The 22,114-nt window shown below is 34.6% G+C and overlaps 1 protein-coding gene across 3 annotated transcripts in view; it reads left to right on the forward strand.

Moving 5' to 3' along the window:
- The window catches only part of EXOC2 (exocyst complex component 2), a 130,481-nt gene that overhangs the window by 31,674 nt on the left and 76,693 nt on the right, over positions 1-22,114 (forward strand). For all 3 annotated transcript variants that reach the window (XM_040548006.1, XM_040548005.1, XM_040548007.1), the window contains 6 exons: positions 1,604-1,728; positions 13,456-13,536; positions 17,457-17,602; positions 17,703-17,784; positions 18,290-18,392; positions 21,473-21,591. In XM_040548006.1, coding sequence (XP_040403940.1) covers positions 1,604-1,728; positions 13,456-13,536; positions 17,457-17,602; positions 17,703-17,784; positions 18,290-18,392; positions 21,473-21,591 — 656 coding nt within the window. The remainder of the gene's footprint in view (positions 1-1,603; positions 1,729-13,455; positions 13,537-17,456; positions 17,603-17,702; positions 17,785-18,289; positions 18,393-21,472; positions 21,592-22,114) is intronic.

The raw sequence follows: 22,114 nt of genomic DNA on the forward strand, positions 1-22,114 counted from the left end.
AGCAAAATTGTTTTTTTCCCACTTCAGAATGTCTAGTTTTAGATATATTCTATCCTGTTGCTATTAATTGTTGAATTATCTTGCCCGTATGATTTGTGCCGTTGTTCCAGAAATACACAGCAATGGTTTAGTTCTCGTCCTCTGTGTAACCTCAGGTATTAGGAGTGCTAAATGTGTGGTGTGCTGATGTTTTGGTTAACTTATGTATGTTTTTTCCTTGAAGGAAGTTCTTTTTTAAGCAATCAAAATAACATCTTTTTTTTCCCCTCCCCGGCAACAGCCTGACAAATAAAAATAAACTATTTAGACATACTATTAGATCATCAGATAACATGAAATAATGCTTAAAAAGAGAACTGTGCAGATTTTTGTTACTTTGAAAATGCTGCTGGTAAGTACTTCTTGTATGCCCAAGTAGAGTAATCCAGCCGTTGGGTAATGTGATTTCTGACCAGCAGATGGAAACAGGAAATAAAGTAAAATGATGTGACATTATTGGTATGAAAAGTAAAATGCCTGTAAGTGCACCAGTGTTCTTGTCTCCCAGCAGGTGGTGATAGCCTTCTTGCTGCCTGATCCAAAGCTTGTTCTTGTTTTGTAATACATATCTTTTTCTACCACAGCTTAAAACAGACGAAAACTATCAGTGGAATTGCTTTGTATCTTTATTTCTTTACTCCATTGTTTTTTCTCTATACTCAGAGGTATGGTGCACTTTTTCATCTGACTCTTTTGTCTTAGGGAGATCGCTTTGTCCTGCAGTTAGGAGAAAAGACTTTTTTAAGAATGAAAGTCATGCATTTGTATTTCTGAGCTTCTTTGTTGTGGTGTTTTTATGAGTCTCAGCAATGTAACTAATGAGATCATATTGCACCTGCTTGCAAGAAATAAAAATTTGAAATCAAATATAAATTGGTAATAATCTAGAAACATTAGGAAACCAAGACAAAAAGAAACATACTGTATAAATAACAATGATAAATTGGATATTAATATTCTACTTCAAAGCATCCTTCAAAAAAAAAAAAGGAAGTGGACTACATATGAAAACACAATTTCATAAAGCAGAAATTTGTTCAGTTTTTATTTATTTTTTGCATCAATATTCTCTTCAATTCTGAACTGTATTTGCAAACCAAAAATAAAAATATTGAAGGACTTCAGAAACTGAAAGTGAAAAGGTTTGGGCTAAACTGCAGAGTTAAACATGTCATTATTAAAGAGACTTCTAACATTACAGTAGTTGATCTAGTATACTAAGTGTAGTGATTTACTATTGCAGATTTAATATAAAAAAGCAGTTAGCTAAGAGCAATATTGCATATTTAGAAGAATTTCTTAACTAATTTGTACCATAGAGAAGTCTATTCCATCATAAGCAGTAGGAACCGCTTTTAGGATTAAAAATTTTTAACAAGGCACAAAAATATACAGACTAACAGTAAATTGTCATTCTCGGGAAGTAAACTGGTTTAGCAATTACTCTTTTTAATAGTTTATGCAACAATAGCTGTCTTTATTTTCTAAGTAACTTGTTCTATTTATTCGTTAGGTGACCTTAGTTGTTTCTTGAATGTCATGATGTTTTTTTGTTTGTTTTCAGTTTTGATCAGCTCAAAACAGCTGTTGTGAATTTGAAGAAACAAGCTAATAAGAAAAATGAGGGGAGTCTGGCTTATGTGAAAGGAGGTCTCAGCACATTTTTTGAAGCACAAGATGCTCTATCAGGTAAATTGTACTTACTAAGCATGCAATAAGAGAGAAGATAGTATCTACATGTATAGTTGGAATTAATATTAAAAATACTGTTCTTTGCATTTTTTTCTGAAAGTGTATGAGTCTGAAATCTGTGTTATTTTGGTCACAAGCTGGGACTGACTAGTTTATTGTTGCGGTGTATTTGCAAATAATCGCACCAAAAGTATTTGACAGGAATTAGAGGCTTTTGTTGGAGCTGTATATCCCACAAATCCAGAAAAGCGGGGAAATATGGAACTAAATGTGATACTAAGATGATTTACAAACTATAGCAACATAAAAGTTTCTATTTCGTGATGCCTTATCTCATAGTTAATTGTGATATTTATAAACATATTCAATGCACTCAGATTTAGGAAACAGCCTTTATATTCTGCTTACTGGAGGGGAAAATGCAGCTCTGTAGAGAGATTACATTAGTTTTCTGTGCCATTTTATATATGTACATATATATATATATATATATATGTAAATTTGTGTATTTACTTAAGGCACAAAATGTCTGTGGACTAAGGATTGTGTTGGCTAAGAAATTGTCTGTGCAGGGCTATCCCTAGTAGGTTTGACATTTACTATTATGCTGTATGCATGTATACAGTACAACTGCTTTGTATTGCAGGATTACCACTTGTGATCCTGTGTTACGAGTACTGTGGAGTGAGTGAATTTGGATCTATCTACTTATAGCCTTAGCCAAGCTAGCACTTCTGTTGGTTTTGGGAGCCCTGCTTTGGATAAGCACTGGTTTTCTGTTGGCCCACTTAGAGGCCACTCACTAACCATCTGATAGCCACTTTTGCCTCTCAGGGAGAAGGGAAATCATTACGAGGCATTCTCTAGCTAGCTCTTTTTAACCAAATTTTTATTAAATTCTAAGAATGCCCATTGGTAGTAGGCTAATTTTTGTAGTAGTCTTCAATATCCTGAAAATCTGAAATGCTATTTTATAAAAATAGTTCAAAAACACAAATAATCTTGAAAAAATATTGAAATGCGACCTTTTTTTTTTTCTTTTTTCTTTTTTTTTCAACCAAATCTGCTTAACATGTAAAGCTTATAAATACTCTAAGGTTCAGTGTTCTGTTTCCCAACAGTTACTGCTATGGGAAAAAAATCAGTGCTGGTGGGCATACGTGTTATCTTGTAAGATTATTTTTTGGACTAGCAAAGGCTTAGTAGGATTTACAGAAAGCTAATGCAAACCATGAGTGTTGTGACTTTTTAGAAAGAGCACAAATGAGTGGGTTTTTTTCTTGTCCCATTTTTAAAGTGTAGGCTTCTTGCCTCTGGAAACCGATTGCCTGAAAAATGGAGAGGCCAGAGAGGTAGCTGGAATATAAAAATCACTAATAAAATGGTAGGGAAAGCAATCTCATTTATTTCACTGAAAATGCTCTGTTCTGAATTTTAAAAAAGGTGATAGATTTAATACTGTTTTGCATCTCTTATCTGTAACAGTGTTTAATTTACCTAAAATTAGATTTCATCCATGCAGTCCTTCAGATGAATTATGCACTCAAAACGGGATGACTCGTGGTTCTTGGTGCCACTTTATGTCTGTAACCAAAATGGCTTGTTTTGTCTTTCTCATAGTGATCTCCCTGAAGTATTCAAAAGGAAGCAGACTTGTATCTTGTGTTGTTATAAACAGTGCATTAAAATAGTGCTAAGAGAATGACCTTGATGTTGTTGTAGAAGAAATTTAGAGACTTGAAGTCTTAATCCCTTACACATTCACAGTTATAACACTGGAGTTCAAGGAACTTCAAAATCAATGTAATATTTAGTTCTCAACTTCTGAGACCACATTCTTAATGAGGATGCGTTACAGGTCACAGCTTCCTTCTATAGCATTTTAATATGCATTTTCTCTTTTGAATTTTCCCATTAATTGCCCATGCAGAAAGGGTTTGGATTCTTTTCAGTCTAAAAAAATTATTTTTGAGGGATTCTAGCTGGAAAAAAATGCATATCTTTTGAGAGACTTGTACCTGTGATAGTTAAAAGCAACAGCTAAGTTGGATGAGGAGAGAGTTCCAGTGGCAGCAAGAAAAAAAGGGTATCTTTGACACCATCACCCAGCTCTCCTGCCAGATGTCAAGGCTTTTCTCCAAAGCATTTGGTCACTGCATTTTTCTCAAAGGAAGGGTGAAAAGAATTCAGCATAAAGCATTATTAGCATTGTTCTGAAGAAACAGCTCTGATACAAAATTTAAAAAAAAAAAAAAAAAAGGCAATCAAAATTAATTCTAGGTACGCATTTAAGAAATTCAAGCTCTTTAACAGAACAAAATTAAAAATCCTATTATACTCTGGCTTGACAGCAGTTGTATGAGACGGTATCATGACATTTTCCTGCCTATACAATGGTGAATTTGTGTGTTTTATTTTCGCCTTTAGAAAAAAGATGCAACAAGAATTTGTATGCATGTAAACAAAGCTACATCAAGAATAGTTTGTTTGAAAGCTGAAAGCTGGCTTCAGCACAAACTCTTAGGGACGCAGCCTTGGTTCTGTGAACTTTCATTGTTTGTTGCTGAGCATACGACTGTTACAGATGAAAAGTGACTGAAGGGAAAATCATTATTACTTATATTTATATCAGTCTTCCAGGGTAGTTTCAATGTCCTGAGGTGCTTGGTCTGGGATTTTTGGGTGTGTGTGTGTTTTTTGTAATATTTTGTTTTTTTAATTCACTTCCTTTGGGAAGATACTCTAAAATCTCATGTGTTTTCTGAAGATACATTTCTGTTGGTGGGGAGAAACTTAGGCACTTGATTTTCCTCTCTAAATATCATAGAACACTTTTTCCAACCCCAATGATTATGCTTTATAAACTCTAGGTCAGCTCCATTTCTGTGTGGGATTTTGTCGTTGTATATTGGAGCTATCCGTGTATGGTTGTTTCTCCTAGTTCTCTCTGAATTGGTACAAGATGTTACTTTTTGTAGGAAGATCACTTTTAAAAGTGTAGCACTTGCTCTACCAAGTGTTTCATATTCATCTATTTGCACATCTTTTTTACATTTATACATGCTTTTATAACTCATACACTGTTAACAATGCTTACTGAAAATATATGAAATTAATCAAGGAAATTGCTCCCTTTTTGAGCAATTGATCAGTGAATCGCTCACTTTTAGTGTAGCTTTTTTCAGTAGCAGGGATCAGTGAGATCGGTCTGATTTTAAGTGTGCCATCAGACTGCATTACCTGTTTACATTAGTTTCAATATTTTCACAAGCATGCAATGGAAAAAAAAAAAAACACACGTTATGCCAAGATACTTACTATACCATGCAAGTTGAAAGCGTTTACTAAGAAAATAAGAGGTCAGATAGGTCAGAACCCGTGGTCTAATTTCTTGGAAAATAGAATTGTCTTATCAGATCTACACGTCTCGTTGTCTGTTAGCTTGGCTAACAGTTTGACAGTGACTTTGTCGCAGAGGAGATGTTCAACAGGAAGTTTATTTCATCAGCCGAAGGGAGCCATAAACTGAGCCGAGGGGAACTGGGCTTACCTCAACTTGATCCATTTGTCAGCATCAGGGAGTTCAGCTGATTTATCTCCTGTAAGTCTAACCACAACCTAGAAAGCAGCATTCCTGAAGGGGCTACTATTTATATGCTTGGAGAGATGTAATATGTTATTGTCATGAGTAAATCACGTACCACACAGAAGTCTCTGGAAAGCTAGAAAATTAATTTACTTTGAATATACTTTTTCAGAAGTGCTCTTTAGAAACCCTGGGCTCCACAGTTTCTTCTCATTTAAGTGACAGGAGGAAAATAGGGAAAGAGCCACTTCAGTTGCTCAATTATTCAAAAACATGCAAGTATGACACCCATATTGGCAAGCAAGGACGTCGCTGTGTTTTCTTTGAAACATAGATTTATTGAACAAATTTGAGGTTTAGTTTTGATGCTCTAGTTTGTCATGGCAACAGTTCTGGTGCAATTACAACTACAAAAATTTTATGTGATCTTCAGAAAAAAAAAATCTATAGAGACAAAACACTGCTGGCTACCACAGCTCTATTCTGTTTTTCCCCTTTCCTCTCCTGTTCAGATACTTGGCCTGTGGGAAAGACTGTTTGATGGGATACTTGGACCATAAGGGTCCTTTTGTCTGATCTTACCTAATACATAAGCTAGGGTAATGCTTACCTGTCTGAAATGATCCTGTATATCTGGTCAGTGCCTCTTGGTTTCTTCCAATAGAAATATTTTTACATTTCACTGTTTACGGCCCATTTGAGGATGAGAATGTCAGTGATGCAGGATCTGATTCAGTGTGAATAAGCATATTCTGTTGGCTTTTTAATTCAACTCTTCTGAAACTAAAACAAAAGAAACCACTACATCTATATTCAATTCTGAGTCAGACTGGGAATTTGGGAAACTAAAAACTGTTGTTTATCTGCCATATACGTATCTCTTCGCATCCGTTTTTTAAAGTGTTCTTCAAAAGCAGGTTTTGATCAAACTTCACATTTTTTGAACTCCGGGGTACTGGAAGGAATGAGGAGTTATGTCATGTGTGAATTTAAAGAGAGTACCTACAGCCAATTTTTCATTAGCGATTTTGTTGGCAAGTTAATTAGACCGACTGACTAATGTTGAAGTGTTTTTTACATCACTAGTTCTTATCTCAGTTCACTCTTCTATTTTGTCCAACTAAATGCTAGTCTACGACTCGTTTTGTTGAGTGTTACGGCATCAGACAGTTGCACCAGATTTTGCTGTTGTCATGTTCCTGTTTTGTAACATCTAATTCACATTTTATTGCATATTGCATTTTTGATCTACTTCAGTCTCATATACATTTTCCCAAATGGCGTGATTTTTTTTTAGACACATGCATTTGATTAAACCAAATTCAAACACATGATGAGTACCTGAGTCCTATGCAGCTGACTTGTTATAGCTAGAATAGGTCTACGTTGAGTGCTTTTGGTGTGGCAGATGTCTATTAATGTTATTTTTGTCCTCCTGCTTTCAGCAGTAAAATGTAGTCTTCAGAAGGTAAGAACAGTGTAACGTTATTGCTACTAATTTTAAATATAGAGGTTCGTAGAGGTCAAGAAAGAACAGGGCAATGGAAGCAAGCTGCCCAGAATAAACAAGGCTACTGCATTTATCTGGCATGTATCTGACAGCATGTCAGCCACTTCAAAGTTACAGTTTACATGCACGCTTGTGCCTCACAGTAGGTGTAGCTTATTAAAGAATTAAGATCATGCCTCTTAGTAACCATGAAGCAGTAGCTGATGTGCTTTTAAGTTCACTGTGTGGCTTTCCCAGGGATGCTCATTGCTGAAGGTTTAGGGTATCCATGTGCTACATTAAACATATGCTGAATAAGGGCAAAATGTGAGGCAATGACAGAGCAATTGCTTCTTATTGCTTTTTGGGCCTTCACATGTAGGCTCAGTGGGGAAATGAAGAATTGTTTCTGATTTAAGTTTCTTTGTTGAAAACTTGTGTTCTGGTATCGTAATGCTAGAAATAATAAGAACAGGAGCTTGCAATGTGCAATATACGCTGAGATGGAGATGGCCTGATAAAGGATTGCATGTAAAATATGTAAATTGTGATAAGTAGTTTAGTCTCAGGTGGATGCTACCTCTCTATACAAAGACAACAATCAATTTCTGTAGCAGACCAATTATTATTTTAATGCAATCTTAAAAAAGCAAAATTTACTGACCATGTTTGAAAAAAGACTCGAACTTTCCCTTCATACAGCTTCTAGCATAGTGTTTTCTGGGGATTTTTTTTTTAGTGTCTCAAGAAAGAGGTGGTCTGATTTGCCTGCAGGAAAGCTGGGGAGGGACTCCTTGTCATGGAGTGTAGGGATAGGACAAGGGGGAATGGCTTTAAACTAAAAGAGGGTAGGTTTAGATTAAATATAAGGAAGAAACTCTTCACTCAGAGGGCGGTGAGGCACTGGCACAGGCTGCCTAGAGAAGCTGGGGATGCCCCATCCCTGGAGGTGCTCAAAGCCAGGCTGGATGGGGCTCTGGGCAACCTGGTCTGGTGGGGGGTGTCCATGCCCATGGGCAGGGAGATGGAACCAGGTGGTCTTTAAGGTCCCTTCCAACCCAAACCATTCTGTGATTCTGAGAAAAAAAACAAGAAACAGCAGGAATTGTAATGATGGCTTTTAGCTACTGTCTGGCTATCGTGTTCTATTAAATTGTTTTTTTCAGGTAAATGAATTTATTTATTTTTGCATTTGAAAAATATAAGGAATCAAAAAGAAAGATTAGTTTTGCACTGCGGTTTTCAAGTAGTAAATGTTGCAGTTGGTAAAAAGTGTGCAAAAATGACCTATGATTAAAATTGGCCAGACCTACAGGCCATCTAAACAGTTTAATTTCATCTTGCATCATTCCATTCTGATTCCAGTACAGATTTAGCTTACGTGCAACATCTAAAAGCTGCTTTTATTTCTACCATTAGTTTTCACAGATGCAGGAGGTTTAACACTGTGTCAGTAAAAAGAGAAATAGCATTTTCCATGCTCTGAGATTCTCAAGTATCCTGGCATGGGCCTGGGTCCAGTCCTGGAATTTTAGTAAATCTATAAGAAGAGCAGTAAAACATGTTTTCATATCTGTTTCTGAGATAGTTCTCTGGAAATGTCACAATTGCTTAACTTTGTTCTCACATAGGTTATATTTATCAGGCCTCACAATGTTGTTAGACTGCGATGTTTGGTCTCCTATTTGCATAAAAATTCTCCTTCTAGCACTGTGCCTTAGGGTTTTTTTCTATCTTAAGTCTGGCCATTTTCTTTTTTTTTTTTTTTGCCACCATGTTGAGTAAATAAACTTGAAAAAGTAAATGCTAGAGAAACAAAACACAAAAAAGCAATTAAAGAGAATACTACGTTTACTTCAATATTTTGTGATTTTGTCTTGGCTTAGCAATGTTTATCAAAATAAAGCCAAGTTTGCCTTGCAGTTCACAAAATTATCCGGAAATCTCTGGGAAAAAAAATTGTTCATAGCAGTACAGACTACTGGCCGTAGTAACGAACTTTATTTTGGGGGGGGGTTACATATTGTGATGTTTTATCAACACTGTTCTTGATATGCTGTCTTTATGTATTGCCTTATGCATTATATACAGCTATGCACTCCTGTTGAATCCATTCAGATGAGTTTTTACCCTATGTAGGGGTGCTGTCCTTATCAATAATAACCTTATGTTTAGTTCAAATTACAGAAAATCCTTAAAACTTTTTTTAGAAAAAAGAAACTAAAGACATTTTTATTCAGGCACTGGCATGAATCTTGGAAGCATGTTAACATGTCCTCCATCCCTCCATTACTTTTCTTTGGTGCCAAGTTGTTTATAGTTAGCACATGAAATCTTCAGAGGTACTTTGCGCTGTCAGTCTTTCCTTTCTGTCAATTTGTCACTTTTTTTTTTTTCTTTTACATCTGACAAAACTCTTGGTATGTTTTGGGTACAACCATGTTTTTGTGCTAATGGATTAGATTTCCAGATATACTAGGTGCAAGTCCAGCCTTCTGTTCATCAGAAAATGGTAGAAAAGTTGGACATATTTATATAACTCAGCTTTGAGCTGAGTTAAGCTGAGGAAGTTTTGAAAATAAGCACCACCCTTGGTGCTTATCTCAAAATATGTTTAAAAAATATCTAATGAGTAAATCGAGAATGAAATTTGCAAGTCAAACCTATATAACCTTTGAAGTGTGGTTTAATTCATTACAGGTATATGATTGCCAAGTAGAAAGCCTTATCCTTCTTTAGATTAAATGAAGTTGTTTTCAACACAAGCAGCAATAAATTAATTGCAGTTTATTTTACTACAGGGCCTATATTATGGTTTATTTGCCAGATTGAACTTTGCATATGTTTTGACAAAAATAACCAATTCTGCAGAATTCAGTCACAGTTTTAAGACTGTGAGTTCTAAACCTGAGCTCTTCACTGTTATAAGTTATTGTATCACTGCAGCTATGAAACCTGCAAGCCTTTAAATATTCCAACTTAGTAACCTGAGCACTTACTGCCAAAGAAAATACAAAATACAATTAATTTTCTGACCCTAGTTAAAGCATCTGGACCAAATCCTTTCCTAATTTTTGCTGTTCCTCACAATAAAGCTTTTTAATAAAGGTAAACAGTCTGTTTTGGTTTCCTGCTTTTATGGTTCATATCAGGTAAGCCAAGAGTGAGTGACAATTCAAGACAAAAAGTCCTGTCCATCCCTCTTTTCTTCAGGCCTTCAAAGGGAACCCTTCTTACTGTTTACTTGTCACTGGCTGCACTATGAAGTTGAAATTGAAGTGGCTACTGTGGGAGCCACTTGTCAGCCATGTCCACCTTCCTCTTTGCTGGTATGGCAATGGTGCAGCTGTGGCAAGGTTTAGGCAAGCTTGCTAATCAATAAAGAAAATTTTCTTCTATACAGAGTTAGTTTTCCACCAAATCAGCTCACTGCTCCTGCCTTGGAGCTGTTTGATTAACAGATCCAGCAAAAGGAAGCATGTGGGTGCAAGTGATGAAGAGAAGGGAGACCGTCCCAGAAAGCAGCAGCCCAGCATCACGTGGATTTGGTAGTCTAAGAAAAATTAATAATTTGATTACCTCTGTATTTCTTCCAGTCAGATTTGGTCTACAGATATTTTTTTTGACTGCATATAGTTTTGCTTGACTGAACGTCAAACTCAGAAACATTTTATCTGGTTCCCATGGAAGGAACATGCACTTAACTTTTTAAAAGTTAGTTGATGCAAGCAAAGTAAGCCTAGGCATTCTGATAAAGTGTTTCTCATGATGGTCTTTACTCTGAAAACTTAAAACTTTTTTTTTTTTTCGTAACTCCACTTTGGCATATGCATATGAATGGGCTTATTGCTAAATCTGAATGCAGTGTGTAAAAATAGCTTCAGTACGTGAAGAAAGTAGTAGCACATTAAATATATGAAAAGAAATAGAGCAACTCCCCTTGTGTGTACACAATTTACATAGGTCTACACGTTTGTCAATATGTTCTAACATACCTTATTTAAGACCGTGGTCCAAAACTCTCATTTTACTTGTTACGTATGTTTAATATGCCCTTGTCTGTACTCCACAGTGCTTTCAACCTCTCTGGAACTTAATACCCTGTGGGTTTTTTTGTTTGTTTGTTTATGGCTTTTGTTGTTTCCTTTGTTTTTCCCCATCGGCATATTTTTTTGCTGTCTGAACACACCTATGAATTGCCTTAATGTGACAGTTTTTCCTCTGTTTACAACACCAATATTTTGGAACTAAGAATCTCAAATACTTTAGGTCTAACTGCTAGCTTTAAATGTGGGAAATGTTATGTTCATTTTAAAAAGAAGAGAAGGGAATAGTGTTGCACTTATATTCTCTTATCTAAAGGAGATGTGAAAGACGACTGCTTTGGGGAAGATGCATTTTAAAAATTTCATTTTCAAAAATATATTTCAGAGTGATTTCAAAATATTTAAACTCAGTCATTACACTTTGATACAGTTCCAGTAGTACTTGCAATACTTGGCTTTAAATTATCTGCTAATGTTGTGGTTGCTGTTCTGATGAACTTACTTTTCAGTAGTAATGTCATTGGCTACCCATGACCAGAACTGATGTATATAAATGGAATAATATCATTATAACCTTTAATGTTTTTGTTATAAAATTGTAGAGATATTCTTACAGCTGAGTGGTATCTATGTCATATGTAAAATATGTGCTACTGTTAAGAATACACAATCTTCAAGATAGAATTCTGTTCCTTAAAATATGCAAGAATCTGTTAGTTCACTTTATTCAGGTGTTGATTGTCTTAAGATATATGGCATCGTAACTTAAATTTTAATTTCCTCTCTAAATTTGAACAACCAAAATTGAGAGGTGCTATTGCATTTTCATGAAAGCAAAGCTTACTGCAATTCTTTGTAGGATCCATTTGAAGAGTCAGATTTAAACGTCTGAGATAAATGGAATTTTCACTTTTTATTTTTTTCCATCTTCTTCCCCTTTTAAAATGAAACTTCTTCCATTGAACAAGTCTAGAGACTCATACAGAGCTAACCTGTTTCAGAATAGCTACCCTCTCTCACTGCTTACAGTAGGACTGAAGACACAGGGCTGCCTTACTGAGGGTAGTTTACGTATGTGCTGTCTTGGTCTGCGTCTGCAAAGCACCGGCAAGTAGTTGTAGACCGGTGAGTTGGAGTTGTAGAGGAAAACAGTTGATGTGCACATTATATGTAGTTAGGCAGTTTGGGTTTGTATTTCAGACAAACTTGAGGTCACCCTTTGGATTGAATTCCAGGTATCTGCTGGAGCACATTAGGCATAGAGTGCATGTTCTACATGGGTTTCATCTTCAAAGAATCCACTTGAGGGACCCTGGCATGGAAACCAAAGCAAGATAGGTTGGAACAATTGGGAGATTGTTTTCAAAATTGCCTTTATGTTCTGTACTAAAATATATCATAATTCTCTTAAAACAGTGAGCAGCATCACCATTTTCAAGACTTGCTTAGCTTCAGTTCACTCTACTGAGAACTAGCAGTAGGAGGTTTTTTAGAAGCCTTAGTTTTATCTAAACCAATAGGAACTGATGGCTGTTTGATAGAGGTGATTTTACATAGTTTAACAGATTACAGTTTTTAAAGGGAAATTGTATTTTTAAGCAATTGTTTTATATATGCTGTATGAATGTATACATATATGAATACTAACTTTAAAAAAGAGAAAAACAGTAATCTGTGCTGGCTGTACTGAACAGAGGTAGAGGAAAGGAAGGCTGTGTAAGAGAGGGGAAGTAGAAGAAAGCAGTATCTACAGTCCATTCACTGCCTGTATTTCCAGAGTGCCATAGTGTAGTCAGAGCATGGTGGTAAATCTGTCTCTTCCTCTAAAAGGAAGTATAATAAAACAACAAGCTGGTGTTGATACTACATACCTCCACATCTATTAGTAGCACCACATGGAAACAGCGATGGAGATGTTTTAGGGCAAGAGGAAAAATAGCTTCTTCAAAAAATAAAATGAGCCCATCTCATTCTCCATTTTCCTGTGCTTTTGAGCAAAAACATTAAAACGCTTTTGTATAATAATTAATGCACTATGTTGCTACAAGGTACATTTAAATTGTGTGTTTTAAGAGTGCATTTTTGTAGACAAAAACAATGGATGGGGTGGGGTCCTTGCACTTGATGTCAGGGTCACTCAGATTCCTCGTGACTCTTTTTCTACCCTTTAATTATTGGCAATGCCATTTCAGTGAGATAAGTGTAAAAGTTTTGACATGCAAACCAAAACCATTTTGTGCTTAAGTGATGCTTACTTTTCAAAATACTGAACAATTAATAATTTTATTACAACATAGCTAGTTGCAATTATTTTCCCCACATTTTTGTTTGTTTTGGTTTTGTTTTTCTTGAGCATTAATGTCTTGTTCAAGAACATACAGGAAGTCTGTGTTAAAGAAATGGTTAAAATTCTGCAGTGCCTGGCTCTAAGCCCTGTCCTCCACTAGACTCTGCTGCCATGAAGCATGTTTGTATTTTTTAATGTCTAACAAGAAAAATAATACTTTATATTAAATTTTAAAAATGTTTAAAAGTGTCACTTTGATGTAACGTATTCCCACCTATTAAAATGTTCTACATTTTAACTAGACACTTTATTCCAGCAATCCATCAAAAACTGGAAGCGGATGGAACGGAAAAAGTAGAAGGATCCATGACGCAAAAACTGGAGAATGTACTGAACAGTAAGTTTTGTCCTTCCAGCAGCAACTATTTATGGACCTTGGGCTTTCTAGCAAGCTTTAACTTATTCCTTGGAAGATGGTAGAAAGTAGAAAACAGCACGGACTCTCTCGCCATTTCCTGTTTGATGGCAATGATTTTAGGATGCGATAGTACGCTTCTTGAAGAAGTAGCAACTTTTGTCATGACCATCAGCGGTGTTTGTGACAACAAAGAGAATAAGTATCAAAATAAAGAATGTCTATAACATTAAGATAATTTTGGTGATATCTCAATTTTGAGCATACAAAGAAAACAGGAGATGCGATGGAGATGTACAAGAACGAGCAAAGCTAAGTACCAGGATTGTAAGATGTTTTGAGGGCTAAAAATACAAACTGTTTGCAGTAACAAGGTTACTAACAGAATCTTTCTCACTTGATTTGTTATCACTTGAACTACTTAAAATGAGCATTATTTTTAGTAACTTTGCAAAGCTCTTGGTACTTTCTTTTCTCTGTCTCTCTATTAGCTGTACGATTGCATTGAGAGAGGTGGCTTGAATTCACTGCAGTTCGGTATGGGTTTCAACAGATCAAAAAGTTACTTTTTTAATTCTGGGACTTCTGCCAAGATAATTTTACTTTGTTTCATTGTGATTTTTTTCACAGAGGAAGGGATGTTTCCCTTAGTGCTGTATCAATAAGCAGGAATGACATGCAGATAGCTGACTCAGTGCTGGAAAGTCTGAGCGTGTTTTATGAAATCAAGAAAGTGACATGGAAGTTCACTGTTTTTGTTCTCTTGTATGAAGAAAGCAGTGACTGTATGTGTGCTTTTGTGTGGAGCACAAAAAAAGCAGTTTTTTTTTTTTCTGCACAATTTTGGCTTTTTTTCTGTAGAGATATGTTCATGCTCACAATAAAGATGTGGTTTGAACGTAATTATTGCCCTATCTTGTTGACTGGAATGAAAAGAAAAGCCCTCATGTGAGCACAGACACATGCTAAAAACAAGACAATGTGTGCGTGCAAAATATAGTGTGCAGTCTGAATGGCTTGTGTGCCAAATATCTGATACATATAGGGTAGGAGAAAAAAAACATTTGCTGAAATTGCCAATGCTATTCCAAGTGTTCTATGTTTATGATATGTCACACACTTAGCACAGATCCTGTAGACAGCACTTTCCCTTTGACAAAATTGTGTGACAGATTTTAACATAAAAAGCATACGCCATCAAATTTTGAGGTTCATAATATTTTCTTCCATGCATTAATACGAGACAAACCCAACTATAGTATATAAGCATTTTTTCACTTGCTAAGTGGCAGCTGAAATCTGTATGCAGATAATGCAGACATTATTTTTCAAACTGGATCTGTAGAGGAACTTGTGCCAGCCACTTCAGAGTGTATTAAGTTTGGCTCTGCTGTGAAAAGAATTGGCTGCTTTTCCTCCTGATACTTTGCAAGTCATGATGGGTGGGAGGCAGGGGGGTAGGAATACAAGGATTTAAAAAGAGTAAATAATATTATGCAAAGTAGTTTAGGATCAAAGGTTTGTTTCTTGTCTGACCATTCAAAAGTGTCCTTGGTTACTACTCTGCAAAGAATAGGCTTTGAAGTACTTCCGTAATCCGTGAGTTACAGGGTCTGCCTTCAAAAATGTCTTCAAATATTCATTTGGATTTTACATTTTATAGACTGTAGGTGCATATCTTGAGAGATAATTGATGTGAGCTTGATGCAGACACCTGAGACAAACGGTGTTTTCTACAGCAGATGAACATATTAAGAGAGTGTGAGAAATTATTGCATTGAAATATCATAGGATAGTAGAAGTAAAATCTGTTGTTATAGGTGGAATCATAAGCGTTCAGAGTTTTTAATAGATTAAGTTTAATTGTTAAATAAGCTATTAAATATATGTTTATAAAGGCATATGATTTGCTGAAATGAATTTCACAAAAAATTGCTTCTTAAAGGAGGCCAATCAAATTCTATTTTGTGGTGTTTTTGTCAGACTCTATGAAAAGCAACTGTTGAATAACTAGAGCTTTTTTTTTTTAAGTAAAAAAATTTTGCACACTGTAGATGAATCATCTACTTTTAACTATTTTTAATCCATTGTCAGGCTATATAGGACCTGAATCTTTATCCATGAATTTTATTATTTAGGTTTAGATTATTCATTAGTAATCAAGAGAGAGATTAATAACATAGAGGGGATTTGGGGAGGCGAGAGAAAGGAAGAAATTTTACAATGTTTTTTAAGTCTAAAAAGAAAAACCTGTTCTGAACAAAGTATTGAATGTGATCAAGGCACTTCAATCATTTGACATATTTAATTTTCTAAGCAAAACAGAAAATGTATCCATAGAAAAATGTAAAATAATTTACTTAATTTGAGGACTTCACAGTGAATTATAAAAAGATGTAGTTTTAAACTAAAACCTATCTTTGTGCGATTCCTGCAGTTGCCAATTACCTTTTAAAAACATTTGCATTGAATTAAAAAAAAAATGCTGTGTGAATATAACTTTACTTCCCAAATATAGTATGTTCTTTCTTGGCTGTTAACAGAATGGACCAGAAATATATGAATTCAAACAAAATAAACTAATTTACTCAAAGAATTTACAACACTAGCATTTATTATAACCTCAAGAGGAAAGAAAATCAAACTTTATCAGTGATCTGTATTTAAATGTCCAGCTAGCTGCTTTCATTGTGTATTTCTCCTTAATGGATTAAAGTATTTTACGCTAAATAGTATGTAGTACAAATAGCTATCCTGACAAAACATTTTTTTACATCAGGGCTTCAAAAATTCAGCAAAGTTTAAACATTATTTAGATATAACAATTATTTTACAAAGACTACTTTTAACATGAGCAGGCCACCCACAGTGTTGACTAGAGAAAATGGCATGCAAGCCACCCAGCGAGACTGATGTAATTTTTTTCATCTTTGCTTAAAGTATAGTCACTAGACCAGATAATGTAGAAACTCCTACACGCAACGATCAAAAAGGCTAAAACAGTTCCACTATTTTGACTTTTTTTTTGGGGGGTTAATTAAAAATAAGTCACGAGTTGAAAAATGCAAATATTCACATGAAAATATAAATGGAATAAATGGAATTCTCTCAGGAAAATATGAAGAAACTTCAGTACTTTTTTGTACTTTAGTACAAAATAGAATGCTATTTTTACTCTGAATAGGAAGGATTCTAAGGATTTCTATGTTCAGAGTTATTAGAGAAATGTAATTCCATAAAATTGTTAACCAAGACTTGATCCTGTAGGGAATGAAGCCAGAGTTTTAGTGCAATATGAAGACAATTTATATTCATTCTGTTACAATGATCAGCTAGTTAGATTTTCAGTCATGCCACTGTCTATGATTTACTCATCAGTAGTTTTAAAAGTGACTCATTTAAATACCAGACATTATTAATCATATTTAAGACAGAATTTGAAAATGTAAGAAAAGTTGTTTGCAAAGTTCAGTGATAGCTCTTGAAGCTGTGACATTAATTAACATAATGAAATTATACTTTTCTAAAAGAGAAAACCTTCTATGACTTTTTCTATATCCTGAGATGCATAATTTGGTTGTAAAATATAGATTTGGAGCCAAAGCAAACTATAAAATATCTGCAGCAAAGTTAAGCATTTGAAATAGGAAATAGTGATTGTTTTTAATTGCACGGGGGTCTTACCACATTAAAATGCTAAGTGGTTCACTTTGAAATAGTATTTCATCAGCTGTAAAATTTTAAAACATTTGAACAAAAACAGAATAAAAACTTAGCAACAATTACTCATTTGCTCTAAAAAATTTGGATGACCATGCCATCCAAAAAAGGAGGAAAATTTGTATTTAATTTGAACTGATTACTTACTCTACTTTACCTTATTTTTATTCTTTTTAAAATAGGAGCCAGTAACACAGCAGATACCTTATTCCAAGAGGTGCTGGGCCGTAAGGATAAAGCAGATTCAACAAGAAATGCACTTAATGTTCTTCAACGTTTTAAATTTCTTTTCAACCTTCCTTTGAATATTGAAAGAAATATCCAGAAGGTATAATTCTTTAAAAATACTTTTCTTTTTGCTGAAATTACTCTGTTACATTTTCTTGAGAAATAAAAATGTTTATTGTTGTTTTGTTGTTGTTTTTAAGGGTGATTATGATGTGGTTATTAATGACTACGAAAAAGCCAAGTCACTCTTTGGAAAGACAGAGGTTCAAGTATTCAAAAAATGTAAGATGGATTCTATTATTAGCTTCTATTTATTTTTTTCCTGATAATTTTTTTTTTAAACTTAAAGGCTAAAAAGCATATAGTAGTTTGAAGAGGTTTATGTGGATTTTAATCCATAAAAATTATGGATTTATAGAAACAATTACTTTAAGCAATATTTGTGGCAAGTTTTTTAAGAAAGGTATATTCTTCAAAATGTGAAATCACAGCCCATTTTATTTATTTATTAAGACCAGGTATTAATGGACATTTTAAAAAAACAGTTACGGTAACTAAAAATATGGCTTTGGCTATTTCTCAATGGTATATTATTGGAAAGATTTCAAAGTCCAATCTTTTTTCTTGAACTGTTGTATATGAAATTTTCAGGTGCTTGTTATAAAATGAATAATTGATTTCCATAATAAGTTCAGAAGTGATTGATGTCCTAGAAAAATAATGTGATTTTAAGTTCATACTATTGCTGAAGACACACACTGGATTTATTTCCTCTCCCCACTCCTAGATTATGCTGAAGTTGAAACCAGAATTGAAGCTTTAAGAGAACTTCTGTTAGATAAACTCCTTGAAACTCCATCAACATTGCATGATCAGAAACGTTATATAAGGTAATCATTTGACTACTTTTTCAGACATATGGTGTTAGATGTATATTTTAAACTATTTCCTGAATAGGAGAGTGACTATTTTTACTATAGCTTATATACTGATTGGAAAGCTGCAAGTAGCAGCTTTGTGAATATATAAATAATAGCATTATATTGGTACTTGATTATTTATTGAGCAGTTTGAATTTAATTTTTAAAAGTCTTTGTTACGGTTAGATTTGTTGCTTCCTCTAAACCATGATATTGCAAGTTACATCTGAAATGATCATTTACAGGTTGCAGGTCTCAAAACAGATTGCTTATGAACTTGTCATTTATTTCGGCTTGACTTGGTGTTGAAATGGAATCATCTTGATTCAGATAGTAGAAAGGTTTTAATCCAGACTTCCGTTTAAATTTGGTTTTGTGTATTTTACTATTCATTCTAAATAATACATTTCCTTTACATTTAATGAACATATACCAGATTCCCAGTTTTCATTGTAATTCCTCTATTTTCTGTCATTATTGAGGCTGATGTCAAAGCCTGTTGAAGGAATACTGACATGAGTTGGTTGGACCTTCTTATACCAGTCGACCTGAGCCTGCTTTTTACATTCTTTGGAGCCAGACTTGAGAGTTCTCTGAAACGTATGACAGCTTTACTTAGAAGGCTTTTGAGTCTCAGATGTTAGTAGGACTCCTAGTGTTTCTCGACATACTTAGTGCTTTTTTCAATTATCTTTAAAGATGTAGACCAAATGGTCTGTGTGGGACATTCTAAAAACTCTGACACCTGTGTGAGGTCTTTGTTTTGTATGCTCACCAGACCGAGTTGCACAGGACAAACTACAGCCTTGGAACCTTAGGTCCATTTAATTTATGTTAGCATATGTGAAGAATGTACAATTATGTAGAGTGCTTCTCATTCTTCTGGATGCCATGTAAATATTGCATATTTACTAAAATTTCATTTTAAGGTGAGTAGTTAAGCATGTCTCTTGAAGAAGACATTGCTATTTCCTTCTTTCTATTTCAGTCTTGAAAACCTTAAAGAAGAGCTTATTTATCTAGGCCAAGTCTTATGAACTATTCTAAAGATTCCTCGGAAGAATCAGAGTTGTATATGTTTGCGTTTCTGTGGGTGTTTGATTGTGGTGGTGGTTGTTCATTTTTTGTTGCTTTTTTTTTTCAAACCCTTACCTTGGGGTATGTTGAATCCTTAAGATTATCCCATTCTACATTAAAACAGACTGTTAATGTGACAGACGTATTCCACATGTAGAATAGTATCATGAAGGAGAGCAGGATTGCACAAATCTGGAATAATTTTGTGGTACAAGAGTAACAGAAGTCCAACATACAAATCCATTAAATGAGTTTCACTAGTCTAGGTATGCTGATGTGGTTAATACTAATGTAAAATTCCTGGAGGCGAGGTGCAAATAAAGCTTTCTTCAGAGCACTTCAGTTAAGTGGAAATTAATAAAATCCTAACCGTAAAATTATTTGCATAGGAACTGCTACTTTTAAGAGTTTTTTTTTCTTCCTTGATATGTTTGTTTTGTATGTCTTCAATGTCTAAGACAGAGCAAGATCTGAAATACCATACTCTCCCCACTCAGATATTCAATGTATATATGTATTCAGTCTTTATAGTAAAGCTTCAATTCATATTTTCCCAAATTCACATTTTCCCCTTATTTTATTACATTCTTTACACTGATAATTATTTATACTGCCCAGAAACTTTACCATATCACTTAACAGGCAAGGGGGTGTATTTTTTTCAAGACCAGCAGTATTAATTTTTTTTCAATTTTGTGTCTAAACAAAGACTAAAAGTCCCCCGAATGCTGAGGTAAAACTTGAGCTCATAATTTATAAATATCACCCTGTCAAAATGGTTGGTTGTGTAATGTTCTCATCCATCCCACCAATCCTACTTTGACAGTTTCTACTTGTTCATGTACTGCGGACAGTTCTCAAGGAAGACAGAATTTAGCAATGCAGTCCTAACTAGCATTAGACATATTGTAGTAAAATAGCTTTTGTGAAAGACTTGAACATTCCCTGTACTGCTTAAGATCATAATGGAGCACGTTAAATAGTAGAGAAGCTACTGCTTTATGAACATTTTCTTTTGAAAGTACCATTGTCATGTAGTCATGAATCCTGTACATTAGACTATACTTCTGCATTCTCCTGGGAATCACAGCAGTTGGCTTCCAATACTCCTCTCTCCCCAAAGACATGGTGTTTTTCACTTTCACTAATTGAAAGCCCCACTCAGAGAATCACAGAAGGCTTGAGGTGGGAAGGGACCTCTGGAGGTCACCTGGTCCAACCCTCCTGCTCAAGCGGGGCTGCAAGGAGCAGGATACCCAGGACCACCTCCAAGTGTCTTTTGAAAATCTCCAAGAAGGGAGACTCCACAACCTCTCAGGGCAACCTGTTCATTTTTTTCATTACCCTTTGTATAGATGGAATAATAAATATATACATATAAATTACATTTAAAAAACTCTGTGTGTGCATCCTAATGCAAAACAAAATAAAAACAAACAAAAAGAAACAAAACAGGAGCTTAGTTTACATTCACTTGTGCATGCCTGTGCTAAAATTAATGAACCACTAAAAATTAATTCCATCTGCATTTGCCTGTTACAGTTGCATGATGACACAATCGGGACTTATAAAGTGGGAAGAAAAATATCATATTTTATGTGCTTGATATGTCATCACAGATTTCATGTGAAACATGAAGTTCTAATCTGCAATTTTGGCAGATAAAGAGCTTGATTTCCAGGGTACATTTCTAGAGGCACAACAGAAAATACATGTTAATGTGATATTAAATATACGTGTTTTTTGTTTATTATTACGCGCTTTTTTTGACTGAATTTTGCCTCAGTAAATTAGGAAGGGAGAATGCAAAGCTTGTGTTTGCACTGGGTATGAGTGTATCTTAACTATTCTTCTTGAATTTTTAAAATGATTTTAATATATATATATATATTTCTTGGTACATCTTTGGTCTGTTTTAATGAAGCCTTCAGTATGTCAAGTCAGAGCTGTGATTTTTGGACTGGGTTTTACAGATATCTTTCTGATCTTCATGCGCCTGGGGACCCTGCTTGGCAGTGCATTGGTGCTCAACATCAGTGGATTCTAAAGCTCATGCACAACTGTAAGGAGAACTATGTTAAAGAACAAAAAGGCAAGGATATATTTTTTGTTATATATACATATATATATTTGACACTTAGGAATTCGGCATTGCCTTTTATTTGACAAGTTTTAGTGTAAAAATGATACTTTTCTCCATTTAATTTTGATAGCTTTTTACAACATTGAATACTGAAATGTATTGTTTTCTTTATTATTATGAAAACAAAACAGCAATTGGAATTTTATTTTTGTTTTACTTAGAACTTATAAGTTCTTTACATGGGAAAAGCATTGAATTTGAATCATATATCTGAAGTTTACTGTCCTCTAAAAATATGTCTGGGAGGCCACATTAAATTTAGATTGTTGTTGAATCTACCATTTCGATTTCATTTCACAGGGTATGCTGGTAGTGTATGAACATGCAGGACATTAGGGTATAGTGGAATAAATTGTAATTTCTTGATATGCAGCGAATGATGCACAGACCTGTGAGACTGTCTAAGTATCCCATTTGTCCATGTTGTATTAAGAACTATACGAATACTTATTTCTGTTATGTGTGTTTTTGC

The sequence above is a fragment of the Cygnus olor genome, chromosome 2 (genome assembly GCF_009769625.2).
Source record: "Cygnus olor isolate bCygOlo1 chromosome 2, bCygOlo1.pri.v2, whole genome shotgun sequence".
Classification (NCBI taxonomy): domain Eukaryota; kingdom Metazoa; phylum Chordata; class Aves; order Anseriformes; family Anatidae; genus Cygnus; species Cygnus olor.